Source organism: Psammomys obesus, unplaced genomic scaffold (genome assembly GCF_907164565.1).
Source record: "Psammomys obesus unplaced genomic scaffold, mPsaObe1.curated_primary_1811, whole genome shotgun sequence".
Taxonomy (NCBI): Eukaryota; Metazoa; Chordata; class Mammalia; order Rodentia; family Muridae; genus Psammomys; species Psammomys obesus.
The window spans coordinates 7,522,731-7,548,511 of NW_026591711.1; the positions used below are offsets into that span (position 1 = coordinate 7,522,731).

Genomic DNA, 25,781 nt, shown 5'->3' on the forward strand with positions numbered 1-25,781 from the left:
TACCCTGGATTTTCTGTGCAAGAGTTGACCAAAACTTCTCTAACTTCCTTGTCTGATAGAGTTATATGACCCTGAATACAGAAAAATACTGCCTATATCAGGAAGGAAGGAAGGGAAAGAGGAAGGGAGGAAGGAAGGAGAAAGGAAGGAAGGAAGGCTGCACAGAAAGACCTCAAAGCATCTTTGAGCAGTTTGAGCAGACTCTTCTTACTTCTTCAGTCTATTGTTAGATTATAGGCCCAGTCTTATTTCTATGTGATTTCCTATGCTTCATCCAACCTATGCATTAAAGACTGGATAACTGACCCTCTATCTTTGAATCTTTGAGTTAACATCTCTTTTGTTATGTAAACCATGGTCAAATACACTCATGATATTTTTCTCTATTGATCTGTATGTTGTCATTTTATTTCAGCAGACTCAAATATGACTGTTTGAGAATTACAGCCTGAACTCTCTTCATTGGCCACTGTGCAGACTCTTCTACCTACAGAAGCTCATTTAGTCCTCACAACATTCCCATATCACACATAAGAAACCCAGGCCAGCTTCCCTAAGGTGGCAGTAAGTTCTATAGCCAGATCCACATCCTCTCTGGCTCCATCACTGTGTTCTTGTCTTTTGTCTTCTGGGAGGGTATAAGGTTCCAAACACCATCAGAAGCCCTTCCACACAATCTTACTTTTTGTTAACTTCCTCCTTCTTAAATAAAAGCCAAGAGATAAATAAGCAGGGACATATGGGTTTCAGTTGCAGACCAGAAGCCAGCTCCCACTCCTTTCCCACCTGTTCCTACCTAGAAGACAGAACTGTACCTCTGAACTTCGCTGCCTTTATGGCCCTGGAGGAAGGAGGCTTAAGGCATCCCCAAGTCTCTCTGCTACTCATCTTCCCAAGCACATCAGGTGGACTTGGTCACATCTCCAGCATGATATAGAACCCTGGCAAGGGCCACACTCTCAGTGCCCTGCTACACAAACGGAAATGTAAAAACCTAAAGTGTTGGGAGATAACTCACCCAGAAGCCAGCAGCCATGCAGGAAACCTTCCCTGGTAGCCACCTGGATCTCCAAGACCTCTCAAAAGAATTTCCTCTAAAGAAGTGGGATAGAAATACAGCTGTCTAGAAGAATTAAGAGGAAAGAAAGGGAGAAAAGACCAAGGGTGCCCAGAGGCTCAAAGAGAAAGCTCTAAGTCAATCTACTGGGTCAGGCAAGTTCAGAACCAAACAGTACTCGTTCTTCACTGATTCTGTTGACAATCTTGATGGGCTGGCCCACAACCAAAGAGATAATAGAGATCTGATAAGACAAAAGGAGCTCACAATGTAGCTGGAGCCAGGCCTAGAAGATGATGGTGCAGCAGGCCATTTCCTGACACAGAGATAACATTTGCATTTTTCTCCTATGCACATAAGAGTGGTAAGAAGCAAGAGAAAGCTATTGCTCTTTTTTTCTGGTGTATGTTTGTGTGTGTGTGTGTGTGTGTGTGTGTGTGTGTGTGTGTGTGTGTTCCTCTTTGACTTCATTAATGTCACTTCAGCTCAGCCAAGGTCATGTCATTTTTATCCCATTCATATATAGATGCCATCAAAAGATAACAAATATTCTTCAGGCATCTTGCTAATTCATGACATGGGGCTCTGTCTGTTTCCTCATGGGAACAATCATCCTTCATGTTGTGAACACTAAATTATTTCAATGTGAATGGTGCTTGAGACAATGTTTTGCATATAGTAATGACTCAGTAAAAAATCAGCTATAACTATGCCAGGCACAGCGATGCTGTTTTCACATAATATCCATTGCAGTAAACTTTCATGCAACTCATTTGACAGAGTGTCCTGTGGAAAGTCTTACGGAAAAAAATATATAGGTTCATAAGGAGAAATGGATAACCCTAGTGCTTACAACTAGTTAGTGTAGTCTGTAATAGCATTCAACAGAACCCAGGCATCACAGCTAGGACTAATTTGTGCATAGTGTACTTATCAGGAAACCAAATCACTTCTCTCTGTGCTCTAAATGGAGTAATGAGCTTCCTTTTACCAACTTTCCCTGAGCCATCGCTGCCTACGGCATCAAGAACCTCATTCTGGAAAACACAGGCTCTTCCCTCTAATCTCCCACCCACTTATAGTTCACTGGCCAGAGTACACACAGCTGAGCTTACAACAGGACCACTGAGGTGGGTGGTAAGTGACAGGTACGTGACAGTAAGACCACAGTACACAACACATGACAGTGACTTCCCAGAAAGGCAGCAGAAACACACAGAAGGACACACCAGGAACAGTGAGCAAGTGGAAGTTGATACACAACAGGCAGTTCTCTCAAGCTGGGGACCTGATCATCACTTCTCACCAGGACAGAAACATCTCTCCATCATCTGGCAAGGAGGTATGAGCAGGAATACAGCCAAGGAATCAGGATGCAATTGGTCATGAGGACATTGAGATGTCCCACCATGTATACAAATTGTCCCACAAAAGAGACCTCAAAGAAAGCCTTGATGAGGCACCCTGTGTGACCCAAAAGCCTGCCCATCACACTGTATGATAGGGAATGTCCTGCACCCTGCTTGACCAGCATCAAGGACCAGAGACTAAGGTTCTGTAACAAGGACTCCAGTCCTTGCTCTGTGCTACCTGCATTTGGCACCAGTACACCATGTTTCTAGTTCCCATCACTCTATTAGGGTGCTTCAAGTTCAGAGTTAGAAAGAAGATCTAGAGAATTTGGAAACATAGTTTACTTACCTTGTTCTTTTGCAGCTGCCTGTTTCTCTGTGGTTTCTGTCTGGATGTTCCACTCCTCTGTCTTCCCAGTGCCAGTCTCTGTGGGAAAAAAAAGAAAGAAAGAAACAGAGACTGTAGCACCTGTGAGATCCCAAGCGCTCCCCATGGTGGTCTTCCTCAGATGTCCAACAGAGATGACTAGTCTCCCTGTCAGACTTGCATTCTTCCTGGGATTCTCTGGCTTCCTCAGAGCTGGCCTTCTATGCTCCCTTTGCCCTTATATCCAGTGTGCCCCCAAACAGTAGCATCTGTCCCTTTGGTGCTACAGACCCTTTCTGCCTGGACAATAGGTAAGAGGACTGTTGCCAGCTGGCTGGTGGGCAAGCCACCACTGAAAAAGGAACAGACTAGCAAAGTCAAGGGATCCCCTTTCAGAGTCCCGAAATGGTCCCACATGACAGATTCCTACATGGCAAGGACACTGGTCTAGAGGAGGAGAGGTGTACCCTTCATGTATTCTGTCATATAAACTCCTTTGCCACGACTTGGTGAGTGGATACAAGGAATACTGCATTTCAAGTGGGCAAACTATCTTAAAGAAGACAAGCAACATGATCAAGCTTCCAACCATGGGCCCGATGTCATGAGCAGCAGGATTTGAACATGGCCTTCGGCAGACCTAGCATGGTCTTCCTCCCCACAATGGCCTCTCTAGGGGTACAGTCCAAAAAGTTAAGAGAGGAATTCTAAAGTGAGCATGTTCCAACAGATGCATTTCTGAAGTTGGTATGTAATACACCAATATTATGTGGGTTAAAACTTGTGGTGGTTTAACTGAGAATGGACCACAAAAGTTCATATGTTTTAATGTTTGGTTCCCAGTTGATAGACTATTTAGGAGGTATTATGAGGTGTGGCCTTGTTGGAAGAGGTGGTCACTGGGGGGTGGGCTTTAAAGTTTCAAAAGTTCATGTCAGGCCCAGTCTCTCTGTCTTTGTCTCTCTGTCTCTCTGTCTCTCTGTCTCTCTGTCTCTCTCTCTTTCTCTCTCTTCCTGATTGTGAATCAGATGTGAACTCTCAGCTACTGCTCCAGTGCCATGCCTGTCTGCCTGCTGCCATCCTCCCCACCATCATGGTCTCAACTCTGAAACAATTAAATGCCTTTTTTTCATAAGTTGCTTTGGTCACTATGTCGCTTTACAGAACTTGGAAAATAACTAAGGCAAAACTGTTTTTTTTCACCATTTTGTAGAGATTTTATGTCTCCCTAAACAAGGATAAGGAGAAATCAATCATGCATTCTATAACCCCTAAATCCAAAAATAAATGTTGTAGATAATAGTTCCCCAGTATACCATGACTCTGGCATACAACAAACTTTCTGCTCATCAACAGGCCAGAATAGAAAGGCATAAGAAGAGTAGATCTGAGACCAGTTGGGTGAACATGAATTTGCTAAGCACCAGGTGATCAGCCTATCAACTGACAGGTGTTTTTGACTTGCCAAATATTTGTTGTAGTAACATTCTGTAATGTTTGCAAAGTTTGTGTCTCATTGAAACTACCTAATCTATATTTTAGTATGCTTAAAGTGAGTGTGTGTGTGTGTGTGTGTGTATTGAATTAAAATATTGTGTCTATCACAAATATCAGAGGTTTTATAAAAAGAGGATTTTCTTGTTTAATTAGTATATATTTATTTAACTTGCATGACCCTCCCCACAACAAACACATAGTCTTAGTCTTGCACACATGCATTTTGAAAGGTCTCATCTACTGATACCCCAAACAAGGACCCTGCATGGAAATAACCTAGAATCCCTACACAGATGTAGACCATGACAACTCAGTCTCCAAGTGGGTTCCCTACTAATGGGAACAGGGGCTGTCTCTGACATGGACTCAGTGGCTGGCTCTCTGATCACCTCCCCCTGATGGGGGAGCAGCCTTACCAGGCCACAGAGGAAGACCATGCAGACAGTCCTGATGAGACCTGATAGGCTAGGGTCAGATGGAAGGGGAGGAGGACCTCCCTATCAGTGGACTGGGGAAGGGGCATGGGAGGAGAAGAGAGAAGGAGGGTGGGATTGGGAGGGCAGAAGGGAGGGGGCTACAGCTGGGATACAAAATGAATAAATTGTAATAAATTAAAAAATTTAAAATAAAATATTTAAGTATAAAAAAAGGTTTTATGTATACTCTAACTTTCACACATCCATCCCAATTTAAGTAAGTTTAAGGAACATCTCTTCTTACATATAACACACTGAACTTTTTGGACAGACAACTTTGAATATCCAGAGAAAGAAGGAAGCATGTCCCTAGCACATACTAAGCACAGAGGTCTGCTGAGTGTGCATCGGAGCTCTATTCCCCGTGGACTCATCACCACAAGCAAAGTCACTGTCACCATCTATGTTTACAGCAGAGGAACATGAAAGTCAAAACCACAGGCTTAGGTGTGCCACAGAATTAGGCCACACACCACAAAGTGGCAATTCTGAGTCAAGCCACGTTGTCTTGCCCTAGAGGCCATGTTTTAGAGTGAGGAGAGAATGAAGGGTACTGGCACAGTCCAGTTCTGATTCCTCTTCTCCAGGAACTCCCAGGTCCTGTCAGCCAAGGAATGATTGATCAGTGACAGAAGAATAAACATTTCAAAGAGAATTATGTCAATTTTAATCACTATGCAGATTCTTATTTTTAAAAAGTAGATGAATAAAATTAATACCCACATATTGTTTTAACAAAATCACAGGGCAGCATCATGCAGGGTTACCTCTGATTTGCCAAAAGACAATGCAGGTGCATTCCAGGAGGATGAATGACTCACAAAGAACAAAACAGCACTGGGTGAGGATGGGCTCCAAGGGGCCACAATCATTAAGTCATCCCCCACTGCTGTTAGACCATTGTCAGAGGATGTCGATTTCTCCAGGAAGCATAAGACAGACGCCCAAGAGTTACAGGGCATTTCTTTAAATTTCTTTCCTGCCATCTTTTCAAGTGCACCTTTCAATAATTAAAATCTATTAAAGTCCTAAAGCAAAACACTTAGTAACACTTCAGCAGGTACTAGGAAGGAGAGAAATGGAATTTTGATAGCAAACCTGTTACTAACGTGAGAAGGAATCAGCTTAATGCTAATTACTTTTAACATTCAGCTTCTATATTTAGCAGATGGTCTAACTTTCAGAGAACAGAGTTCTTTCTAAGAATGCTTGCTGAAGTGCCCGCCCCACCTATCCACATGCTTCTAACTCTACAAGGCCCATTTAAAATCCCAACAGTTGTTAGAATACCTTTACTGTAGCCCACAAGGTCTGCTCTCTACTCTGCCTTCATTTATACTTTCATGTCTATATTAAATGTGTTGTGTATTATGTGCATGCATCTGACAATATGAAGGAAAGGAAGAAAGACATATTAATGATGATGGCCAGGTTCACTGAATGATCATTAAAGGCAGGTGCTTTTCTCTGTATTCACCTACTTCATCCTTATTTTCTATGAAGAAAGGTCCTTCTATTAGCCCCATTCTTCAGAAGTGATCAACTGAGTTTTCTACTGCCCTAGTTTTCTTTCTGTTGCTGTGCTAAACACCATGACTAAAGCAACTTGAGAAGGAAAGTGATTATTGCAGCTTACACACTCTCAGCCATACTCCATCGCTGAGGGAAGTCAGGGCAGGAACTGATACAGAGGCCATGGAGGAGTGCTGCTTTCTGCCTAGCACAAAGACTGTTCTAGGTATGGACACTGAAAGGATAAGAAAGGAGTTCTAAGGTTAATGTTCTCTAACAGAGACACTTTCAAGCTACCAACCAAACCATCATTGGCCTCAGAGCTGGTTGGAGATATAGCTACACCGACCTTGAGAGCTGGTTTGAGCTACTTCCAAAACACTACTACATAAAGTACTCATAGTAAGTGTCAGAATCACAACTCAGTAGCAGGAAAACACTCACCCACCACCCACCTCAGGAGAGAGAGGCTTGAACCATTCAGGAGGGAAAGACTTATTGCATGCTCCACCTTCCAGAAGGCCTCAGTAACTAGGCTGCCAATCAAAGACAAAGCCCCAAAGCAAACACAGTGATGATTAAACACAAAACAAGCAACAACCACAGGACCATATAGGGAGACAGAAGAACAGTACAAGACATCTAAGCAAGCACCGTGTGTGTGTGGGGGGGGGGGGTAGAGTTCAGACCCTTGGAAAGAGATGCTGGATCAGGAGATACAGGACCTAAGCAGACCCTGAAGACAAAGAAAGTTTGAGCAAGGAGCCTTTATGTCAGCTCTCCTTCATAACCTACCCACATCCTTGTCCCAGCACAACGTCCTAAGGCTCCCAAAGTGCCTATAGTGAGCTCTGGCAGGACACACTGCAGCTTTCCACATACCTGCCCCCTGAGCAGGCTGTAAGCTCCATTGGGAGCTGAGCATAAGGCAAGAACTAGCAAACATCACCAGCGAGTGAGTCAGTCTGCCCTGCCACCTGCTTATATACAGTAGGGAGAAAACAGCTTTTTATATTTCTAAGGGTCAAAAAATAAATTGAACAAAAAGAATAATATTTTGTAAATTACATGAAATTCAAATTTCAGTGTCCATAGAGCTGTGTTGAAGCACAGCCTCGCCCACTCATAGAACACAAGCTGGTTTCACTAGATCTGGAGGCCTGCAAAGCTGACACTGCCCACTATCCAGTCCCTCACAGAAAAAGCTTGCCACGTGACTTGACACACACGAGAAATGCAGAATAAGTGTTCATTACCAGTTACTTGACCCTAGGTCCTGCTCTAGTTCTCTGTAATAGGATCCAGAATCTGGACTCTATATCTCCCATCAATCAACAAGGCTTCCAGTTCCTCGAAGCCCTTTGTTCCCAGGGAGAACCCAGGTAATTCTTCCCAAATTGTTAGTTCTAGTCTGTCTTCATAAACATTTCTAAGTTTGTGGCTTCTGGAATTTGATCAGACATTCTACTGAAAGAAAAAAAAAAAAAAAAAACAGAAGAAAAGGATTCCACAACTCAGTCAGCTTAAGAAATGCTGAACTAAACCACTGTACCCATTCCTTACTTACCAGGGATCCCCACAGAGCACTGAAATGCGGGGATTCTCTGAGAAGCTCTAAGGCAGGAGCTTACCCTAAACTCAAGCAACCACAGCACCTTCTCATCAAGAATGAGGATGCAAAAAATGGGGACAGAGCTAAACAGAGAATTCTCTGTAGAGGAATATCGAAAGACAGAGAAACAAAGAAATGCTCAACGTCATTAGCCATTCAGGAAATGCAAATCAAAACGACCCTCAGATTTCATCTGACACCCACCAGAATGGCCAAGATCAAAAACTCAAGTGACAACACATGCTGGAGAGGCTGTGGAGAAAAAGGAACACTCCTCCACTGCTGGTGGGAATGTAAACTTGTACAACTACTCTGGAAATCAATCTGGCGCTTTCTCAGACAACTAGGAATAGCACTTCCTCAAGATCTAGCCATACAACTCCTAGGCATATATCCAAAAGGGGCTCAAGTACACAATAAAGACATTTGCTCAACCATGTTTGTAGCAGCTTTATTTGTAATAGCCAGAAGTTGGAAACAGCCCAGATGCCCCTCAACTGAAGAATGGATGCAGAAATTGTGATACATCTACACTAGTATTACTCTGCAATAAAAAATAAGGAAATCATGAAATTTGCAGGTAAATGGTGGGACCTGGAAAGGATCATCCTGAGTGAGCTGTCCCAGAAGCAGAAAGACACACACGGTATATACTCATGGTATATACTCACTCATATAGATATATAACATAGGATAAACCTACTAAAACCCTGAACATCTAAAGAAACTAATCAAGAGAGAGGACCCTGACTAAAACACTCAATCCCCATCCTGAAAGGCAAAGAGGATAGACATCAGAAGAAGAAAACAGGAAACAACCTAGGAACCTGCCACAGAGGGCCTCTGAAAGGCTCTGCCCTACAGACTATCAAAGCAGACACTGAGACTTAAGGCCAATTGATGGGCAAAGTGCATGGAATTTTAAATAAGAAGTGGGAAATAGTAAGATCTGGAGAGGACAGGAACCCCACAAGAAGAGCAACAGAACCAGAAAATTTGAACACAGGGGTCTCCCCAGGGACTCATATTCCAACCAAGGAACATGCATGGAGATAAACTAGAACCCCTGCACAGATGTAGTCCATGACAGCATAGTATCCAAGTGGGTTCCATAGTAATGGGAAGAGGGACTGCCTCTGACATAATCTGATAGGCCTGTTCTTTGATCACCTCCCCCTGAGGGGAGAGCAGCCCTACCAGACCACAGAAGATAACAATGCAGCCATTCCTGATGGGATCTGATAGACTAAGATAAGAAGGAAGGAGAGGAGGACCTCCCCTACTAGTGGACTTGGGAGGGGCAAGCAAGAAGAAGGAGGAGGGAGGGGCTTATTGGGGGATACAAAGTGAATAAACTGTAATTAATAAAAAATAAAAAAGATAAAAAAAGAATGAGGATGCACATCTCTACAAGGCTCTCCAGAGAATGAGCTGCTTTGCTCTTTCTTTCACTTACTGTGGCCACAGCACCACCACCGACTGTGGAGACGTCACCTACTCTCAAGCTTCAGCCTGGCTCTTTCTGCACAGCACTGCCATTGCACAACTCCCAGGGTGGCCTGTGCCTGTAAAGCCCATTTCCATCACTTCCTGCAATGCTGACTCCCTCTCCTCTAAGCCCTCACTGAAGAAGTGTCACCTTCTAAAGAAGGTTACCCTATTGAAAACCGCAAATGCCCTCAGAACCCTTCACACTTATTTCATTATCACAGACCACATACTTTGCTTATTTTTTTTAGACAGGCATTTGGGTCTAACTTGTCACATTAATGTGCTCCAAACACATAGAAGACACATAGGCTGAGTAAATATCTATACAGGTAGCCACTGATCCACCTCCTGGTGTTTAACCCACTGGTTTTAACTCAAGGTCTAAGAAGTTATATTAGGGTTCTCAAGACAACTAGAGGCAACAGAATATATCCATATGCACATACATAAATTTGGAAAGGTAAATCTATTACACTATTAGAGGCTGACAGTCCACAGTGGAACTAGAAAATTAGGGAACTGAGTGATTGTTCAGTGCAAGAAGCTGGAAGCTTCAGAATAAAACAAATGATCTGTCTCCGGTCAAAGGCTGGTAGCTAAAAGCTTCCTAGAGAGTGTGCATTTAAAACCTGTAGAATCTGGAGTCTGATGTCCATGGACAATGGACATCATAAGAAGATAACAAAACCATATAAAGAAGAAAACAAAACCATGGTTGTCCAAGAAGAGACAAGCAAGTTCTCTGTTCTGCTTTCTGCTGCATTTTGGCTGCCCACATTCAAAGCAGATCCTTCCCCATTTCCCACTCATGCTAATTATCCCCAGAAATACCCAATAGTAGGACTACCAGTTTCCTGAGTGCACTCAATCCAAGTTGATAATACAGATCCACTAGCTGGAGGTAACCCAGGGGGAGACAGAATACACAACTACGCAAATCTCACCTTCTCTTTGGGTAAAATGGGAAAATCCTGAAGGGTTTGGCGTTCAAAAGGGAGAAAATATGACTTAGCAACCTGCTTAGCTGAGAGCTGATCATTTTTAAAGTGACTACAATACCTCATACAAGATCAGAGTTGAAGACCCAAGATAGAGGGAGGTAGACTGTCATTGTAATTGATCAGATCACACACATCTGGGGTGGTATGGCATAGACTGCAATTGTAATTGAAAGGAAGAAGCAACAGAATATGCTGACAGGTCAGATATGGCTAGGAGAGACAAAAGGGAAATCAAGGATAACTTCAAAACTTTTTGCTTGAGAAATTAGAAGGATGGAATTGCCAAAACTGAACTGGAAAAAAAAAAGATAGAGTAACCAGGCTCTAGGAATGAAAAACAGAAGTTCCGCTTATTACAGGATCAAGGAAAACTGTCATTTAGACATAAAAACATCAGATATCATCCAATGTTTAACAAGAACCTGCATACACAAGTCTGAGTGCAGGAAAGAGCTCTGGGGCTACAGATATAAGTATAGAGTCACTGGCACCTGAATATAGATGGCTATTAAAGTCATGATACTAAGTGAAATGACCAGTGAACCTATGCAGAGATAGAACAAAGGACCAAAGTCTAGGACTGGGGTGAAGGCTCCATTGGTAAAGTACCTGCTGCACAAGCATGAAGGTCTGAGTTCAGACTCCAACACCCACAAAGCTGAGTATGGTGGCACACAGCTACAATCCTAGCATTGTGGGAGCAGAGGCAAGTGGATCTCCTGGAGCCATCAACCAATCAGAGTTATATTAGTTCAATGAGAGACTCTGTCACCAAAAAAAAAAAAAAGTGGAGAATAACAGGGAGAGACTCCCAATATCAACTTCTGGCCTCCACATATATGTGCTCATAGGTGCATGTACACTCACACCCTTGTAGGCACGGAGCCGTGCACATATATATCCCCAAACAAACAAACAAACAAACAAAAGCCAAAGACTAAATGCTGGAGAGGTGGTTCTCATCAACCTTCCTGATGTTGCAACCTTTTAATACAGTGCCTCATGTTGTGGGGACCCCCAACCATAAAATTATATTGTTGCTATTTCATAACCGTAACTTTGCTACTGTTATGAATCATAAGGTAAATATCTGTTATGCAAGATATCTAATATGTGACCTCCGAGTGTGGTCATGACCCACTGGTTGAGAACTACTGTTCTAGGACATGTGGCCATGATTATGTTGTGGATTGGTCTGGTGCTATGTATTATAATGCTAATTACTGACCCCCAAGATCTGGTTGCTACCCAGATGAGCACATACACCTGTCTTTGTTGTGTAATCCTTGCTCTACATAATTTAAAGTTTCTTGGTTAACAAAGTTGCTGAAGCCTATGACTGGGCTGAAGAGAGGTAGGCAAAGCTAGATTTCCAGGCTTGGAGTCTGAGAGGAACCACGAGGCTGGGAGGTGGGAAGAAAAGAGAAGATGTAGCAGGAGGAGAGGAGGCCAGAGAGGAGGAAATCACCATGGGACAGTAAGGACCATGAGCACCAGGCCAACGTAAGTTTTCCCTGAGGAACAACTGATAGAACAGAAGCAGCCCAGGCAGGAACTATTATGGCAAATAACTTGGGGTGTGTACTGGAAAATAGCAAAATAGCTTAGAGGGTTAATACCTGCCCAAATATTGTGCCTTAAAGCTTTTATAAATCCAAGAGGCCTCTGTCCTCATTTTTGAGAATTAGCCAGGGTAGAGAAGCCTTCAATAGTCTAATATCATAGTTCCACTATATGACTACTAGCTCTGAAGCATAGAAATGATGTAATAAGGAAACTGTAAGCAGCCAATGAGGAACCAAGAGACCAAGTGAGGAAGGGAAATGGGTCAACTAAACATCTGTGGCAGGTCAAATGGCAAGAGGACTAACAATTGCCTACTAGATTCAGCAATAGTCAGGTCATTTGATATTGCAACAGCTATAGTTTGTGCAGGAAACAAAAGGCAAAACCTCAGCAGAGTGAGTTTAAGAGGAAATGGGAGAGAGGAGGGACACTGAAAGTGGAGCATAGAGAACGATTGGGTGAATGTTGCTGCACATTGCTACAATCTTATGGGATGGGCAGCTGTAGGCAAAAGGCATTTAGAGGCTACCTAGGTCAGATGTAATAGCATCCTGTGTCCTGCTGATGTGAAGCGAAGGATACAGAGGAAAGAAAGAGACAGTTACTCAAGTGATGGTCTCAATTGGGCAACAGAGATTTAGTGCAAATATATATGATGCCCCATGCACTAGTGAGGTTTATTATAAACTTACACATCTCACAAATGTACCTTAGTGATATGGGAAAAGTACTTAGAAGTCATCTTCATTCCTACTCACGAGCCTCACCCACTCATGAGACATATATGAACATACATTAATAAGCCTTTCCTTTGCAGGAAGACTGATACCAAGAAAAGAAAACCTGTAGGTATTTAAGTCCCTTGAATAAAATGCCATATAGGAATTTGCATTTAACCTACATATGTCCATCATCTTGCTGCTTTAAATCATCTCTAGATTATTTATGACACCTGGTGACACAGGCCTGCTACTCCAGCTCCTGGGGAAACTGAGACAAGAAGATCACAAGATTAAGATACACCTGGGATACACAGTATGTGGGAAAGAGGCTGGGATGTGCCTCAGTGAAAGAGCAGTTTCCTAGAGTGTGTGAAGCTGTGAGTTAAACCCCAGGTTCTGGAAAAAAATAGCTAAGTAAATAGCATGCAAATAATATTATTTAGAGAATATTGATGAGGAAAAAGTCTGCACGCATTCAATAAGAAGTAATACAATTTTTTAAAAAGGTACTTTCCATGCATGGTTGACTCGGTCTTCACATACAGAGCCCACAGATATGGCTGGCTGGCAGGTTCTGGATGCTCCCACTGCTATTGTCTTTGCCCAAGACAAATTGATTTCTCTATGGAGTACTGCCAGTCTCTTACTTTTTGTTTTGTCTTTTTCAAAGAAACTGCTTGTTGAAGCATAATAAATATATGTAAAAATCCCCAAATCCTAAATACACAGCTTGATTAATTTTCACAACCCAAACCACACATGGCTGTGGTTCAACCACCATCTAGATCAGGAGGCCCCCATAACCCCTGCCTCAGGCCTTCACTACCACCCTAAGGCTAACACTACTTGGGATTTTTACCGACATGCATTCATTTTCTCTGTTTTGAAATACTCTAAGTGGAATCATGCAATGTTTCTTCTTTTGAGCCTACCTCTGTCACTCAAAATTATGTCTGTGAGACACATTCATGTTTTAGAAATAGTTCATTCCTTTCCAGGATTGCCCTCCTTTGAGTGATTATACCAGCATTGATTTCTTCGCACAGCTGTTAATATTTCAGTTGTTTTGGGTTTGAGCTTGTGTTGGCTAGTTTTATGTAAACTTGGCACAAGCTAGAATGGCACAAGTTTGGGAAGAAGGACTCTCAATTAAGAAAATTCCTCCATAACAGCAGACTGTAGAAAAGAAAAAGTAAAGCAAAACAAAACAACAACAACAAATAAAACAAAAAAAAAGGAATAAACATTACATGCCCACACCTCCAAAAAAGATCAGGCTGTAGGCATTTTCCTAACTAGTGATTAATGTGGGAGGCTCCAGCTCATTGGAGGTAGGCAAATGATCCTGTGTCCTCTTAGAATCAAACCAGGGTGAGTAAGTCGTGAGGAGAAAACCAGTATGCAGTACTTCTTTAGAGCCCCTGCATCATCCCCTGCCTCTAGGTCCCTGCCTTGTTTGAGTTTCTATTCTGACTTCCCTCAGTGATGGAGTGTGACCTGAAAGTTAAGCTGAAAGAAACAAACCCTTCCCTCCCCAATTTGCTTTTGGTCATGGTATTTATCCCAACAGTAGAAACCCTATCTAAGTTACTATGAATAGACTGTTATGAACAGTCTCTAGCCCACCTATTGATGCACATCTGCTGGCATGTGTCTTGGACATGTCCTCAGGAGCGGAACTGTTGTATTGCTGTACACATTATCTTCAGCAGACATGGTAGCACTTTCTGCTCTCTTCATGGCTATAGCAGCTACACTGGTCATGTTCTCATGCTCACTTAGTGCTGTGCTTTTGGGTTCTCCTCACCCTAACCCCCACTGCACCCCCACACCGCCATGTAGCCACTCTGGTACGAAAGCTTGCTGTCTTAGGAGGTTCTAGTTCAATAGCCTTTAATCTATTGTTTCCACGTGTGTCTCCCTCTAATCCACTCTCTAAATAAAGCCAAAGACATCTCTAAGCACAAATCTGTATTCACTGTTGCCTCTTAAAACAATCCAGTGTCTCCTAAGTGTCTCAGAATAAATCCAAACTCATGATCACAGCCTCCAGGTCTCCATGGGTCCTGCTCTCCACCTCCTGTGTGATTTCATCCTCCTACCCACGCTCCATTCATGATGTTATGGCCAGACTAGCCTCCTCCCTCTCCCCTAACAAGCCAAGCTCTCTGTCTCTTTGAGGGCTTTATGTATATTGTTCTTTCTGATGGAACACACACATCCTCCATCTCTCATCTCCATCTCTACCCCACCTGCCTAGTTACTATTAATTCTCCACCTCAAATTATATGTGAGGATTCTCACTGTCTCGTGACTTAATTCCCTTACACACACAACACACTACACATATGTTCTTTTCTTTATTCATTTGTTCAAGCCCTTCTTTCCCTCCACTACATTGTGCCATCCATGAGGACAAGGCCATGGCTCTCTTGGTTGCATAATTTTTTGGCAGCTAACAGATTGAATAAATAGTGTGATGGTCTGGAAGAATCTAAGCTAAGAAAATAGTTAAGCCCTTTCATACTGAGGAAAACTAATGAAGCAAAATATTCTGAGATTCTCTGAGGTAATACATCCCATATTCATTAGCCTTTTTCACAAAGCACCTGATATATGAGGTATACCATGTACTCTGCAACAAAAACACCTCACTGGTTGCTTTCAGTTGTCATGAACTTATTATCAAGTATGTTCAACCTCGAAAAGACCTGAGAAGCTCACTCCCTGCTTTTACTTCTTTGTGTTAATACACTTGTCTTTAGAGGTATTGCAGCATTTAACTTAATTTCCAGGTTTATTATTTCAAAAAGTTTATGAGCTCTTTTATCTGATAATAATGGTGCCAACACACTACTGGGAGAAAAAGATACTAGTCTTACCCAAATGTAAATCACAGTGAAGTCTGCACTGGCAAGACAGGCTCTCTAGAGCAATAGTGTCACTATGCGAGTGACCAATCACTTTCTGATAGTATTTAAAACCAAATCCATGAGCTGGAACCTAGTCCCCAGTACCATCAACAAGGCCAGAACCTTATGACTGGCTAGGCCATAGGCCCTAAGGGAGAAACTAATCTCATTATTCTGCTAAACGCACATAGTAATAGACTATACCATAAGATCTTCTATTTTGTGAGACAAAGATTCATTGTGTAGCTCTGGACTCACTATGTAGACCAGGTTGGCCCTGAACTCACAGAGGTCTTCCTGCTTCTGTCTCCCACATGCTGAGGTTAAAGGAGAGTGCCACCACACCTGACCGGATCTTACCATTAGTACATCTCTCAGCCATCCTCATAGAAGTTTCTTTTTGCTATAGATGGCAATTAACATAGACACACAACTAAACAACATGCGAGAATAAGAAACTATAGAATGCTTAGCAATGAATGGGACAACTATATTACACATACATATACTCAAGGCTCAAGGATCATCATGGATACAGAGTCAGAAAGAGTATAAGAACCAGAGGGAATAGATATCTGTATCAAAACAGTGTTTGCCAGACATGAAAGTGCACTGGGCCACATGAACTCTCAGTGGCTGGGACTGCATTCATGAAATTAACACAAGATGAATCCAGCCAAAATCCCAAAAGGGATGTGGGGAGGAATCTATGAAGTCTCATCTCTGTCTGAGAAACTATTGGCAACTTATGGCACCTGGGAGAGGCAGTATTCTTCAAGCATGCAGGCCCTGAGAAGCTACCCATATGCCAAAAGGTGTTCCTATACACATGCACATAAAGGCTGTATTAAATGAATTCAATAGATATCTAAAGAGAGAGAATGCTCATGTGAGTGAGAAAGAACACATGAAGTTGGGAGGGAGAAGTGGTGAGGGATAGGTGAGGAACTGGATGGAATGGAGGTGGATTTGATTCAAATACAGCATACATATGTATCAATGCTAAAGAACTTTTAAAAAGAAAAAAAATTGGAAAATTAACAAAAAAATGAAGAAAATAATTTTTCATGCTTCTTTAACCGGAAAACTGGGGTGATCTCCTTCCAGGCTTTCTTTCTTTTCTCCTTTGTTGTTAAAATGCCCAGGAGAAGACTTGACTTAACCTACTAGAGAAATTAGGATGCTCTGGAGAGTCTAATTATTCAACCTCTTCTCATCCTCTTTGCTCAAAACTGGTAACAATGAACTAGAAATAGATTAGAAAAATCTTCAGTTTAGAGCCTTGCTAAAATCATTAGCTCAAATCATCTTCCAGAGCTGGCCTTTGTCATCCCATTAGGGATGTGGAAAAGCCTGGCAGTACTAAAACTCGACAAAATTGCTTCTAAATAAAGAGGGCAATAAGTCTCTGGAAAAAACCATTGAGATTCAGAAGCTAAGACTGGCCCTCTTTCCCTGAGATAAAAGACTAGGTGGAAAGTCATCACGTGGGCATCCTTTCTCTGCTAGAACACCTTTCGTGACTCACTGGCTCTTCATTAAATTTCTCTCTCTCTCTCTCTCTCTCTCTCTCTCTCTCTCTCCCCCTCCTTCCCTCCCTACCTCCCTCCCTTCTCTCTCTTCCTCCCTCGTTTCTACCTCCCTTTCCCTCTCCCTCCCTCCTTCTTCCACACTGACACCCTAATGAGTTGCTGATGACTAGATGCTCAAAGAGCTAGTGAACTGTCCAAGGTTGTACATAATGAGTGATTGTTCCCAGGATCACTGTGGCCCTAAGGCCTTGCTCCACTATAAGGTCAGACTTCTGCCTTGGGTGTGAACTACAAGACTCAAAGGAGGAAGAACAGAGGCCCTTTCCTGTGCTAGTTTTAAAATTGCTCATGGGCTCATGGTGCTGAGCTCAGATTAAAGGGAACTAAAGGGAACTGGGGAAAACATCCAATTAATTTAGATCATCACAGGGTTAGATTACTACTTAATAGATGAGAAAAGCCCTGGGGACATGGCCTCAATACAACTGCCCTTTTTCAGATGTATTTGGATATCTAACTCCCTGGCACTACCGTTGATAAACTGGGTTAAATAATCTACACTTGGGTAAGGAGCTGTGCCGGGTCATAAGTCACACGCTACTTTACACTTCAGATCTAGGAACAAGGTCTGAGGTAGGGTATGGGGACAGGACTTACCTCTGGGTTTTGTTTGTCTCCACAATAAAAGTGCATGAGGTTGCCTAGAAATCATACAGATGAGAGGGAAACTGAGATTAGAGAACCAAAACTCACATCTGCTGAATGTGAGGAGTTTTCCAGCTACAGTACCTAAGCAAGGATGGCGGTGCTCTGGAGGAGTTTTCTATGTTACACATTTGCCTTCTCTTTTCTCCCCTGCCTTCTCATTGGGGGCAGGGGAGGGGCACTTCCATTCTTCATCTGAGGTACCCTTCTCCTCACTGGTCTGCATTCCTTGAACACAGTCAAGACCATTGCCAAACACTCTAGGCCAAGTGTCCCTCAAACTCAAGAGGATCATGAACTCATTTACCAGATGGCATTTAAAAGGAAGGTATCAAACCATTCTTCTTGCAAACACCGGTGCCCTCAGCAGTCCTGACAGATCCAGCCTGAAGCACCCAATAGAGGCTGCATGGCCATCCTACACAAGACGTGGTTCATAACTGATATGAGAGCTGATTTAATTCAGTCACTTGCATCTGAATCTAGCAGATCTGAATGGAACAATGCAGAGACAGCCTGTCACTGCCTTCATGGAGTTCGCACACATGAAGCAGGGAATGCAAGAGACATGTAATCACATACACTGAGCTGTGCTACAAAGGAAAGAATCAAGGGATTAGGAGGGTGTTGAGGAGAATCAGTAACTCTGAGTAGGGAATTTGATTTATGTTTTCCTCAGTTCCCCAGGGCTGCCATGCTTGGGAGGTGGGAAGCCAGAGGAGAGATGATGTAGCCTGAACCACTGGGAAGTAGCAGAACTGGGGAAATATTATTTTATCAAATGTTGTTTTGTTTTATTTTGTTTGTTTGTTTGTCTGTTTTTGGATACAATCAAAAGCACTTAGTGCTCCTAGGAAAATGAAAAATTGGGAAAGTGAAGAAAGTGGGGCAAGTCTATACAGGACTGGACAAGGTCACCTGAATTCTGAGTGTTTCTAATACTGAATAGATTGTCATACACTATGATCTACAGACTGTGTGTCTTCAAACATGAGAGCTGGCCAAGAGGTGGATCCAGTTCCTCCCGTTGGTGAGTCACACAACCATAGGGCCACAAGGTAGTGCCACCTAAACATCAGGGATGACAAGGGACAAAAACCAGGCTTACTCTCACACACACACTTTGTTACTCTGTGCCACAGCACCCAATGCTCTCATGCTCCTCCAAGCTCTACCACAGCTGAAGATAACTCAAGGTCATAGCTAAAGAATCAATGCCAAGGGCTGTTCTGATCCTCCAAACCCACATTTTAAAAGCTGTGTGCACCTGTAACCCCAGCACTAAGACATGAGATAGACAGATCTCAGGGGGCTACTAGCCAGCCAGACAACTTAACCTAATTGGTGAGCTCTAAGCTAATGAGACACCTTGCAAAAAAATTTAAAAAGGAAAGAAAATTGTGATATTCCTGAGAAACAGTAAGTACCCAATGTCCTTCAGTGTCCACATGCATGCACATAGATAGCACTTGTACAAACACATATGAGCATACACACACAGACACACACACACACAAACACACACACAGTTGAATTGGAGCCAAATATCAAGTTAAAGCAGTAAGGATTAGAAAATAATAACAAAATCGTTATTTTTAATTATTAGTTCTTGAGCTTTTTTTTTTTTTTAAGATTTTTTGGCCTCAGTAGACTATTATCATAGTTCCCAGCTTCAAACTTTAGCTTTTGTCTGTACAACATGGTCATATCTGAAGGTTTATATAGGCCATGTTCTAACACTTTCAGGAGAGTCTTTTGTACATGTGCGTGTTCTGTGTGCCTGAGGAAATGTGCTGCTCATAATGCAAGTATGCAACCACACAAAGCAGTGAGCATAGCCCACAGCCACCACAGAATAAGGCTGGGAACTCGATTGTCACACCTGGTGTGTGTCTACGTGTTCTTTTATTCTGAATACCCATTTAAAAAGCCCCCAAAACCACTTGAGTAGCAGTCTTGGTCATTAGAGAACAGTATCGTGTAATGAAAAACCCACATGCTCTGTAGCTATACTTATGCTCCGTGTGCCCTGGAGAATTGATTCAGCCTTTTCATCTAATGTGAAATGAAAATGCCTAAACTGGGGGACTAGAGTGAGAATTAAAACAACTTTATAAAGAAGAGCTTGGTGTGCAGTAAGCCCTTAACAAGTATCAGAGAGCTGAGGCAGCTTGGGAGCCTCTGAGTCCTAAATTTTAGCCACTGTGAACATGTTAACATGTTCTGTTTGTTCCACAGTTTAATCAGGAGAAAAGGCCGGTTCTTTATAATTTGTTTCATGGACTGGGATATCTAGAAAATATTGGGGGAAAAAATATCTGATCATGTCATTTCAGAAAGAAAAGTGTGGGAATCTTACTTTTCAATCATAGATAAATGCCATTTGCATGTACATACTAAATGTTATAATACAAATGACCTTTAGCTAATGTTTGTATAAAAAGAAAATTCCCAACAAGGAACAACAAGAGTAAATTTAATTTAATTTTATGCTTTAATCAAATGTCTTTCAGTAGGGCTAACTCACTTCCAGTGGCATAACTGCTAAGAAAGAATACATTTAATTGTGATCAGCAAATTTTTGATAATTGAATATATCATATTTGCCTTTAAAATGTTTTCAACATTATCCTACTAACAGTTTAGAGATGGCTGACAAGAAAATAAACTTATTTTTTACCTGAATGTTAAGACATTTATTAAATTAAGTATGCCGCAGTCATATAAAGGACATTAAAGTATAACCATAAAGCTTATGTCTTCTAAAAACATTAATGATTTCAGAAAATGAATATCATTTTAAAATGGCATATTCTGTGAAGAAACACAGGTACAGTGTGATTTCAGCTTTCTAATAGATAGTTAAAACTTGTTACCTTGGATTTTAGAAGTCTTTTTATCCTGGGGGGTGGGGGAGCTGAGGGTCAAATCCAGGTCCTTGTGCCTGCTAGGTAAGCATCCTACCACTGAGCTAAATCCCCAACCCCATGTGTTTAAAATTTGTAAATCATGATGTTTATGTTCACATATATATGAAATAAGACTTCAGAATGCCAGCAAGTCAAAATGTTCATAATAATTCTTTTGAATGGTAGACTCTTAAGAGATACTTTTCTTTAAACTTTTGTCTTTCAAATGCAAAACACAAATAAATCAGAGTATAACAGAATACATGGAATAAAAAAATCAGAAGTTGGGGGCAATAAGAGGGAAAAGTGAATCAACTACAGAAAGGAAGAACAATTGGAGAGGAGGTAACATGAGGGCAACAAAGTATAACAATGCATATGTATGATGATGTCATGATGGAAACCTCCCTCACTAGTTGACTAATAGCAAAGTAATTAGCCCTGAAAATCATGCATACACAAACAACAAAAGCACACTCAGTTAGTTGTTGTTGTTGGTGGTGGTGGTGGTGTGTGTGTGTATGTGTGTGTGTATAAAACAATAATAAAGAAAAAGAAAATAGCAACTTTAAAGTGGTAGAGGTTGAGGGAAGGAACTGAGAAAGACTCGAGGAAAGTGATGAATTTTATTTTAACTAAAAACATTTTTAAATGGAGAGCCAAAAATTGAGCCAGATTAGTTTTTGTTCACTCTGTTCAAGAACTAAAGAGTTTGACAATGCTGTTTCCTCTCTGTTGTCACCCCCTGAGTCACTCATCCTTGTTCATTTTGCTTTGACATGATGTGAATCTTTGAACTTGTCAAACATACCAGCATATCAAAGCATCCAATCCAACTTTTGTTGCTGTTTTTTTTTTTTTTGACAAGATCTGTCTTAGTTACTTTTATCTGTGAGAAAACATTATGACTAAAGAGGCATATAAAGGATAGCATTTAATTGAGTTTATGGTTTCAGAGGGTTAGAGTCTGTGATGGTAGAGTGAAAATCAGCTGAGAATTTGCATCTTTATCCACAGCATTGAAGCAAAGTTAGAGAGAGAGAACTAACTGGGAATAACAGGAGTCTTTTGAAAATTCAAAGCACATCGCTAGTGACACATTGCCTCTAACAAGGTCATAATTCCTCTGACAAGGCCATATCTTCTCCAACAGAACCACATCTTCAAATCCTTCCCAAATAGTTCCAGTAACTGGGAAACAAGTATCCGAATACAAGAGCCTATGAGGGACATTCTCATTCACACTACCACAGAATCTCATGTATTCCAGGCCAGCATCAAATTCATTATGTCAGTCAAATTATCCTCAGATTCACTATGTCAGCCAAGCCAAGCCATACTTAAAATCTTGATCCTCCCACTGAAGTTTTTAGTACTGAGAATGCAGATATGGGCAACCAACCTGGTTGATAGGTACATTGATTGCAGATAGATAGATAGATAGATAGATAGATAGATAGATAGATAGATAGATAATAGAGTTAAAGATATTAACTCTAAATCCCAAATATAAGGAAAAAACTGAATATTTGACTTTATTTCCCCAGTTACTCTCTTGATCTCTTCTCCTCTTCTATATTTAGTTTTCTTCCTTCCCTCAAATAGTCCCCCTTCTACTTCTATTTTATATATAGAAACAGAGGGAGAGAGACGTGTATCTTTAAGCAACGCTTTCTCTCTCTCTCTCTCTTTCTCACTCTCTCTCTTTTTACGCTTTCTCTTAATGCTGGTTCACACAGTCAGCTGGAACACCCAGAAATGCATCCAACAATGAGAGTTAATACTTAAATTCTCCAGTATACTGCGTTTCCAGTGCAGGAACAGAGCAAAGCGGTGTCTTCTGGACATGAAAAATCTGCTGCATATGAACTCAGAGCAGCTTTGGTGGGCTGCACAAGATCAAGCCTGTCAAAATTCCAGCATGAAGTGGAAAGGGGTCACTATTCTCCACCCCTATCTGAGTAGTTACGGACCATAGATGACTTCTGGGAAAAGACAAGTAAGATGTTTGTTTGTTTGTTTGTTTGTTTGTTTTTAAGGATGTGGACCCTAGTAAGTCAACCAAGCTACGGTGAATGGTTCTATAGTAATGAGAATATATCCACAAAACACTAAACTCAATGGATTATGAAAAATATGACAGAAGTTTCCACCATGGCAGGGCAGAAGATCAGAGACTGCAAAACTGGTGAGTAAACAGGTAGCTAAATTCCAAACACTGACTTTATTGCTTCCCAGACTGGAGAGAACATCCCAGGAGTTGGGGACAATCAGATCCAGGCCCTCTATGGCTGCCCTCTGGGACCAAGAGTTATGAACTATGAGCCCCCTGCCCTTTACTACGTTTGAGCAACCAAACATCATATCCCTCCCACTCCCCTGAGGACAGTGTCTGGATTCCTCAGACAGCATCTGAACCTCCAAACCACAATTATTCTGGTTCCCTTATGGAGACCAGGTGGACAATAAAATCATATGGAACCCCGGATCCAAGATGGTAAAGCCCAGACAAATCTGAGTTCCAGAAGCGCACTTCTGGAACTTCTGTCTGCTAGGCCTGTAAGGCACAACTTAGCTGACTTCTGAGGAACTGGAGCCTCTGCAGCTGCCATCTGAGGCACCAATGCCCTTGAGGCTGACACCAGAAATGCCTGCCCCCTGCCACATCTGCCACCTGAGGTGGTCCCCCACTTCCTGCAACTTCTACCTGAGATGCCTGCATCCCCTCAGTTGCCACCTTAGACACACACACTCTCCCCTTCAAGGTACCTGTGCCTGCACCCTCTCTTGCAAAACACCCACCCCAGCATGCTCCATCCAAAATGCCAGCACTCCTTCATGTTCCCCTGTACCTCTCTCGATATCATGAAGACTACTTTAAACTCCAGAGACAGGCAAGGCAGATCCAGTCTTTGGTACAGGTCTTCTACTTGAGGAGACAAGCAGGGCCTTATTGGATAATAAAGGCCTGAGAAACCCAGCAAGTTTCAGGAACAACCAGCCAAGGGTATAGACAATCAAATGGCTAAAGGCCAGAGTAAGAACACAATCAACAAAGACCAGAACATCATGGCTCCACCAGCAGTCTCCAAAACCAGTGGATATAGTAATGCAGCTGAAACACAAGAAAACGACTTTAAATACATCCTTATGCAGTTGTTATATAAATAAATAAATAAATCTCTCTAAAAAAAAAAATACAGGAAATGCAACCAAATAGAAACTATCAAGAACAGACAGGAAATGACAATAAAATAGTTGAAGAAATTGAATAAAACTGTTCAAGACCTGAAAATGGAATTAGAATCAATAAAGAAAACACAACTCAAGAGATGTGGAGATGGAAAGCTTAGAGAGGAGATCAGGAACCGCAGACGTAAACATTACCAATGGAATACAAGAGATGGAGGAGAGAATCTCAGGCATTGAAAATATAATTAAAGAAATCCATGTACATCTCTCAAAGAAAATGTTAAAGTGGAAAATTACCTGACACAAAACATCCAGGAAATCAAGGACACCATGAAAAGATGAAACCTAAGAATAAAAGGAATAGATGAAAAAGAAGATTCCAGGCTCCAATGGCCAGAAAATATTTTCAAGAAAATCATAGAAGAAAATTTCCCCAACCTAAAGAAAAGGAGGACATTAAACATACAAGAGACTTACAGAACACCAAATAGACTAGACCAGAAGAGAAATTCTTCCCACCACATAATAATCAAAACACTAAATCTACAGAACAAAGAAAAAATATTAAAAGCAACAAGGAAAAAAGGCCAAGTAACATATGAAGGTAGACCTATCAGAATCATACCAGACTTCTCAACAGAAACTATGAAAGCCAGGAGGACCTGGGCAGATGTTAAACAGTTACTAAGAGAACACAGATGCCAACCAGGATACTATACCCACTAATATTTTCAGTCACCATAGATAATGAACACAAGATATTCCATGACACAACCAATTGAAACAATATCTATACATAAACCCACCCCTACAGAAGATACTAGAAGGAAAACTTTAACACAACAAAGTCAACTACATCCAAGAAAACACAGGATATACATAGCCTCAAACAGCAAAACCAAAAGAAAACAAGCATACAAACACATTATCACCACCAACACCACAATAAAAGGAACTAACAATTATTGATCACTAATATCTATCAACACCAATAGATTCAACTCTCCAATAAAAAGACAGAAGCTAACAGAATGGTTGTGGAAACAAGATCCAATGTGCTGCTGTATTCAAGAAACACCCTTTATCAACCAAGATAGACACTACCTCAGAGTAAAGGGTTGGAAAAAGGTTTTCCAAGCAAATGAACCCAAGAAACAAATTAGAGTAGCCATCTTAATAAATAATAAAATCGACTTTCAACCAAATCAAAAGATTTAGTATGTTGAAGGCCTTTGATCCACTTGGACTTTAGTTTTGTGAACGGTGATAAATATGGATCTATTTGCATTTTTCTACATGTAGATATCCAGTTAGACCAGCACCATTTGTTGAAGAAGCTGTCTTTTTTCCATTGAATAGTTTTGGTTTCTTTGTCAAAAATCAAGTATTCATAGGTGTGTGGGTTTATTTCTGGGTCTTCTTTGTGATTCTGTTGTTCTACCATTCTGTTTCTATGCCAGTACCATGCAGTTTTTATTACTATTGCTATGTAGTACAGCTTGAGATCAGGAATGGAGATACCTCCAGACGATCTGTTGTTATACAGGATTGTTTTAGCAATTCTGGGTTTTTTTGTTTTTCCATATGAAATTGGAATTTTTCTTTCAAGTTCTGTAAAGAATTGTGTTATTATTTTCATGGGAATTGCATTGAATCTGTAGATTGCTTTTAGCAGAATGGCCATTTTTACTATGTTAATCCTACCAATCCATGAGCATGGGAGATTTTTCCATCTTTGGATATCTTCTTCAATTTCCTTCTTCAGAGACTTGAAGGTTTTTGTTTTTTTTTTCAAACAGGTCTTTCACTTGCTTGGCTAGAGTCACACCAAGGTATTTTATGTTATTAGTGGCTATTGTGAAGTGTGTAGTCTCCCTA

General features: G+C 41.4%; 1 protein-coding gene across 1 annotated transcript in view; it reads right to left on the minus strand.

Annotated features, from left to right (window-relative positions):
• Nucleotides 1–25,781, minus strand: part of Pde1c (phosphodiesterase 1C) — a 547,140-nt gene that overhangs the window by 476,662 nt on the left and 44,697 nt on the right. The window contains exon 2 of the mRNA XM_055611822.1: nucleotides 2,759–2,836. Coding sequence (XP_055467797.1) covers nucleotides 2,759–2,836 — 78 coding nt within the window. The remainder of the gene's footprint in view (nucleotides 1–2,758; nucleotides 2,837–25,781) is intronic.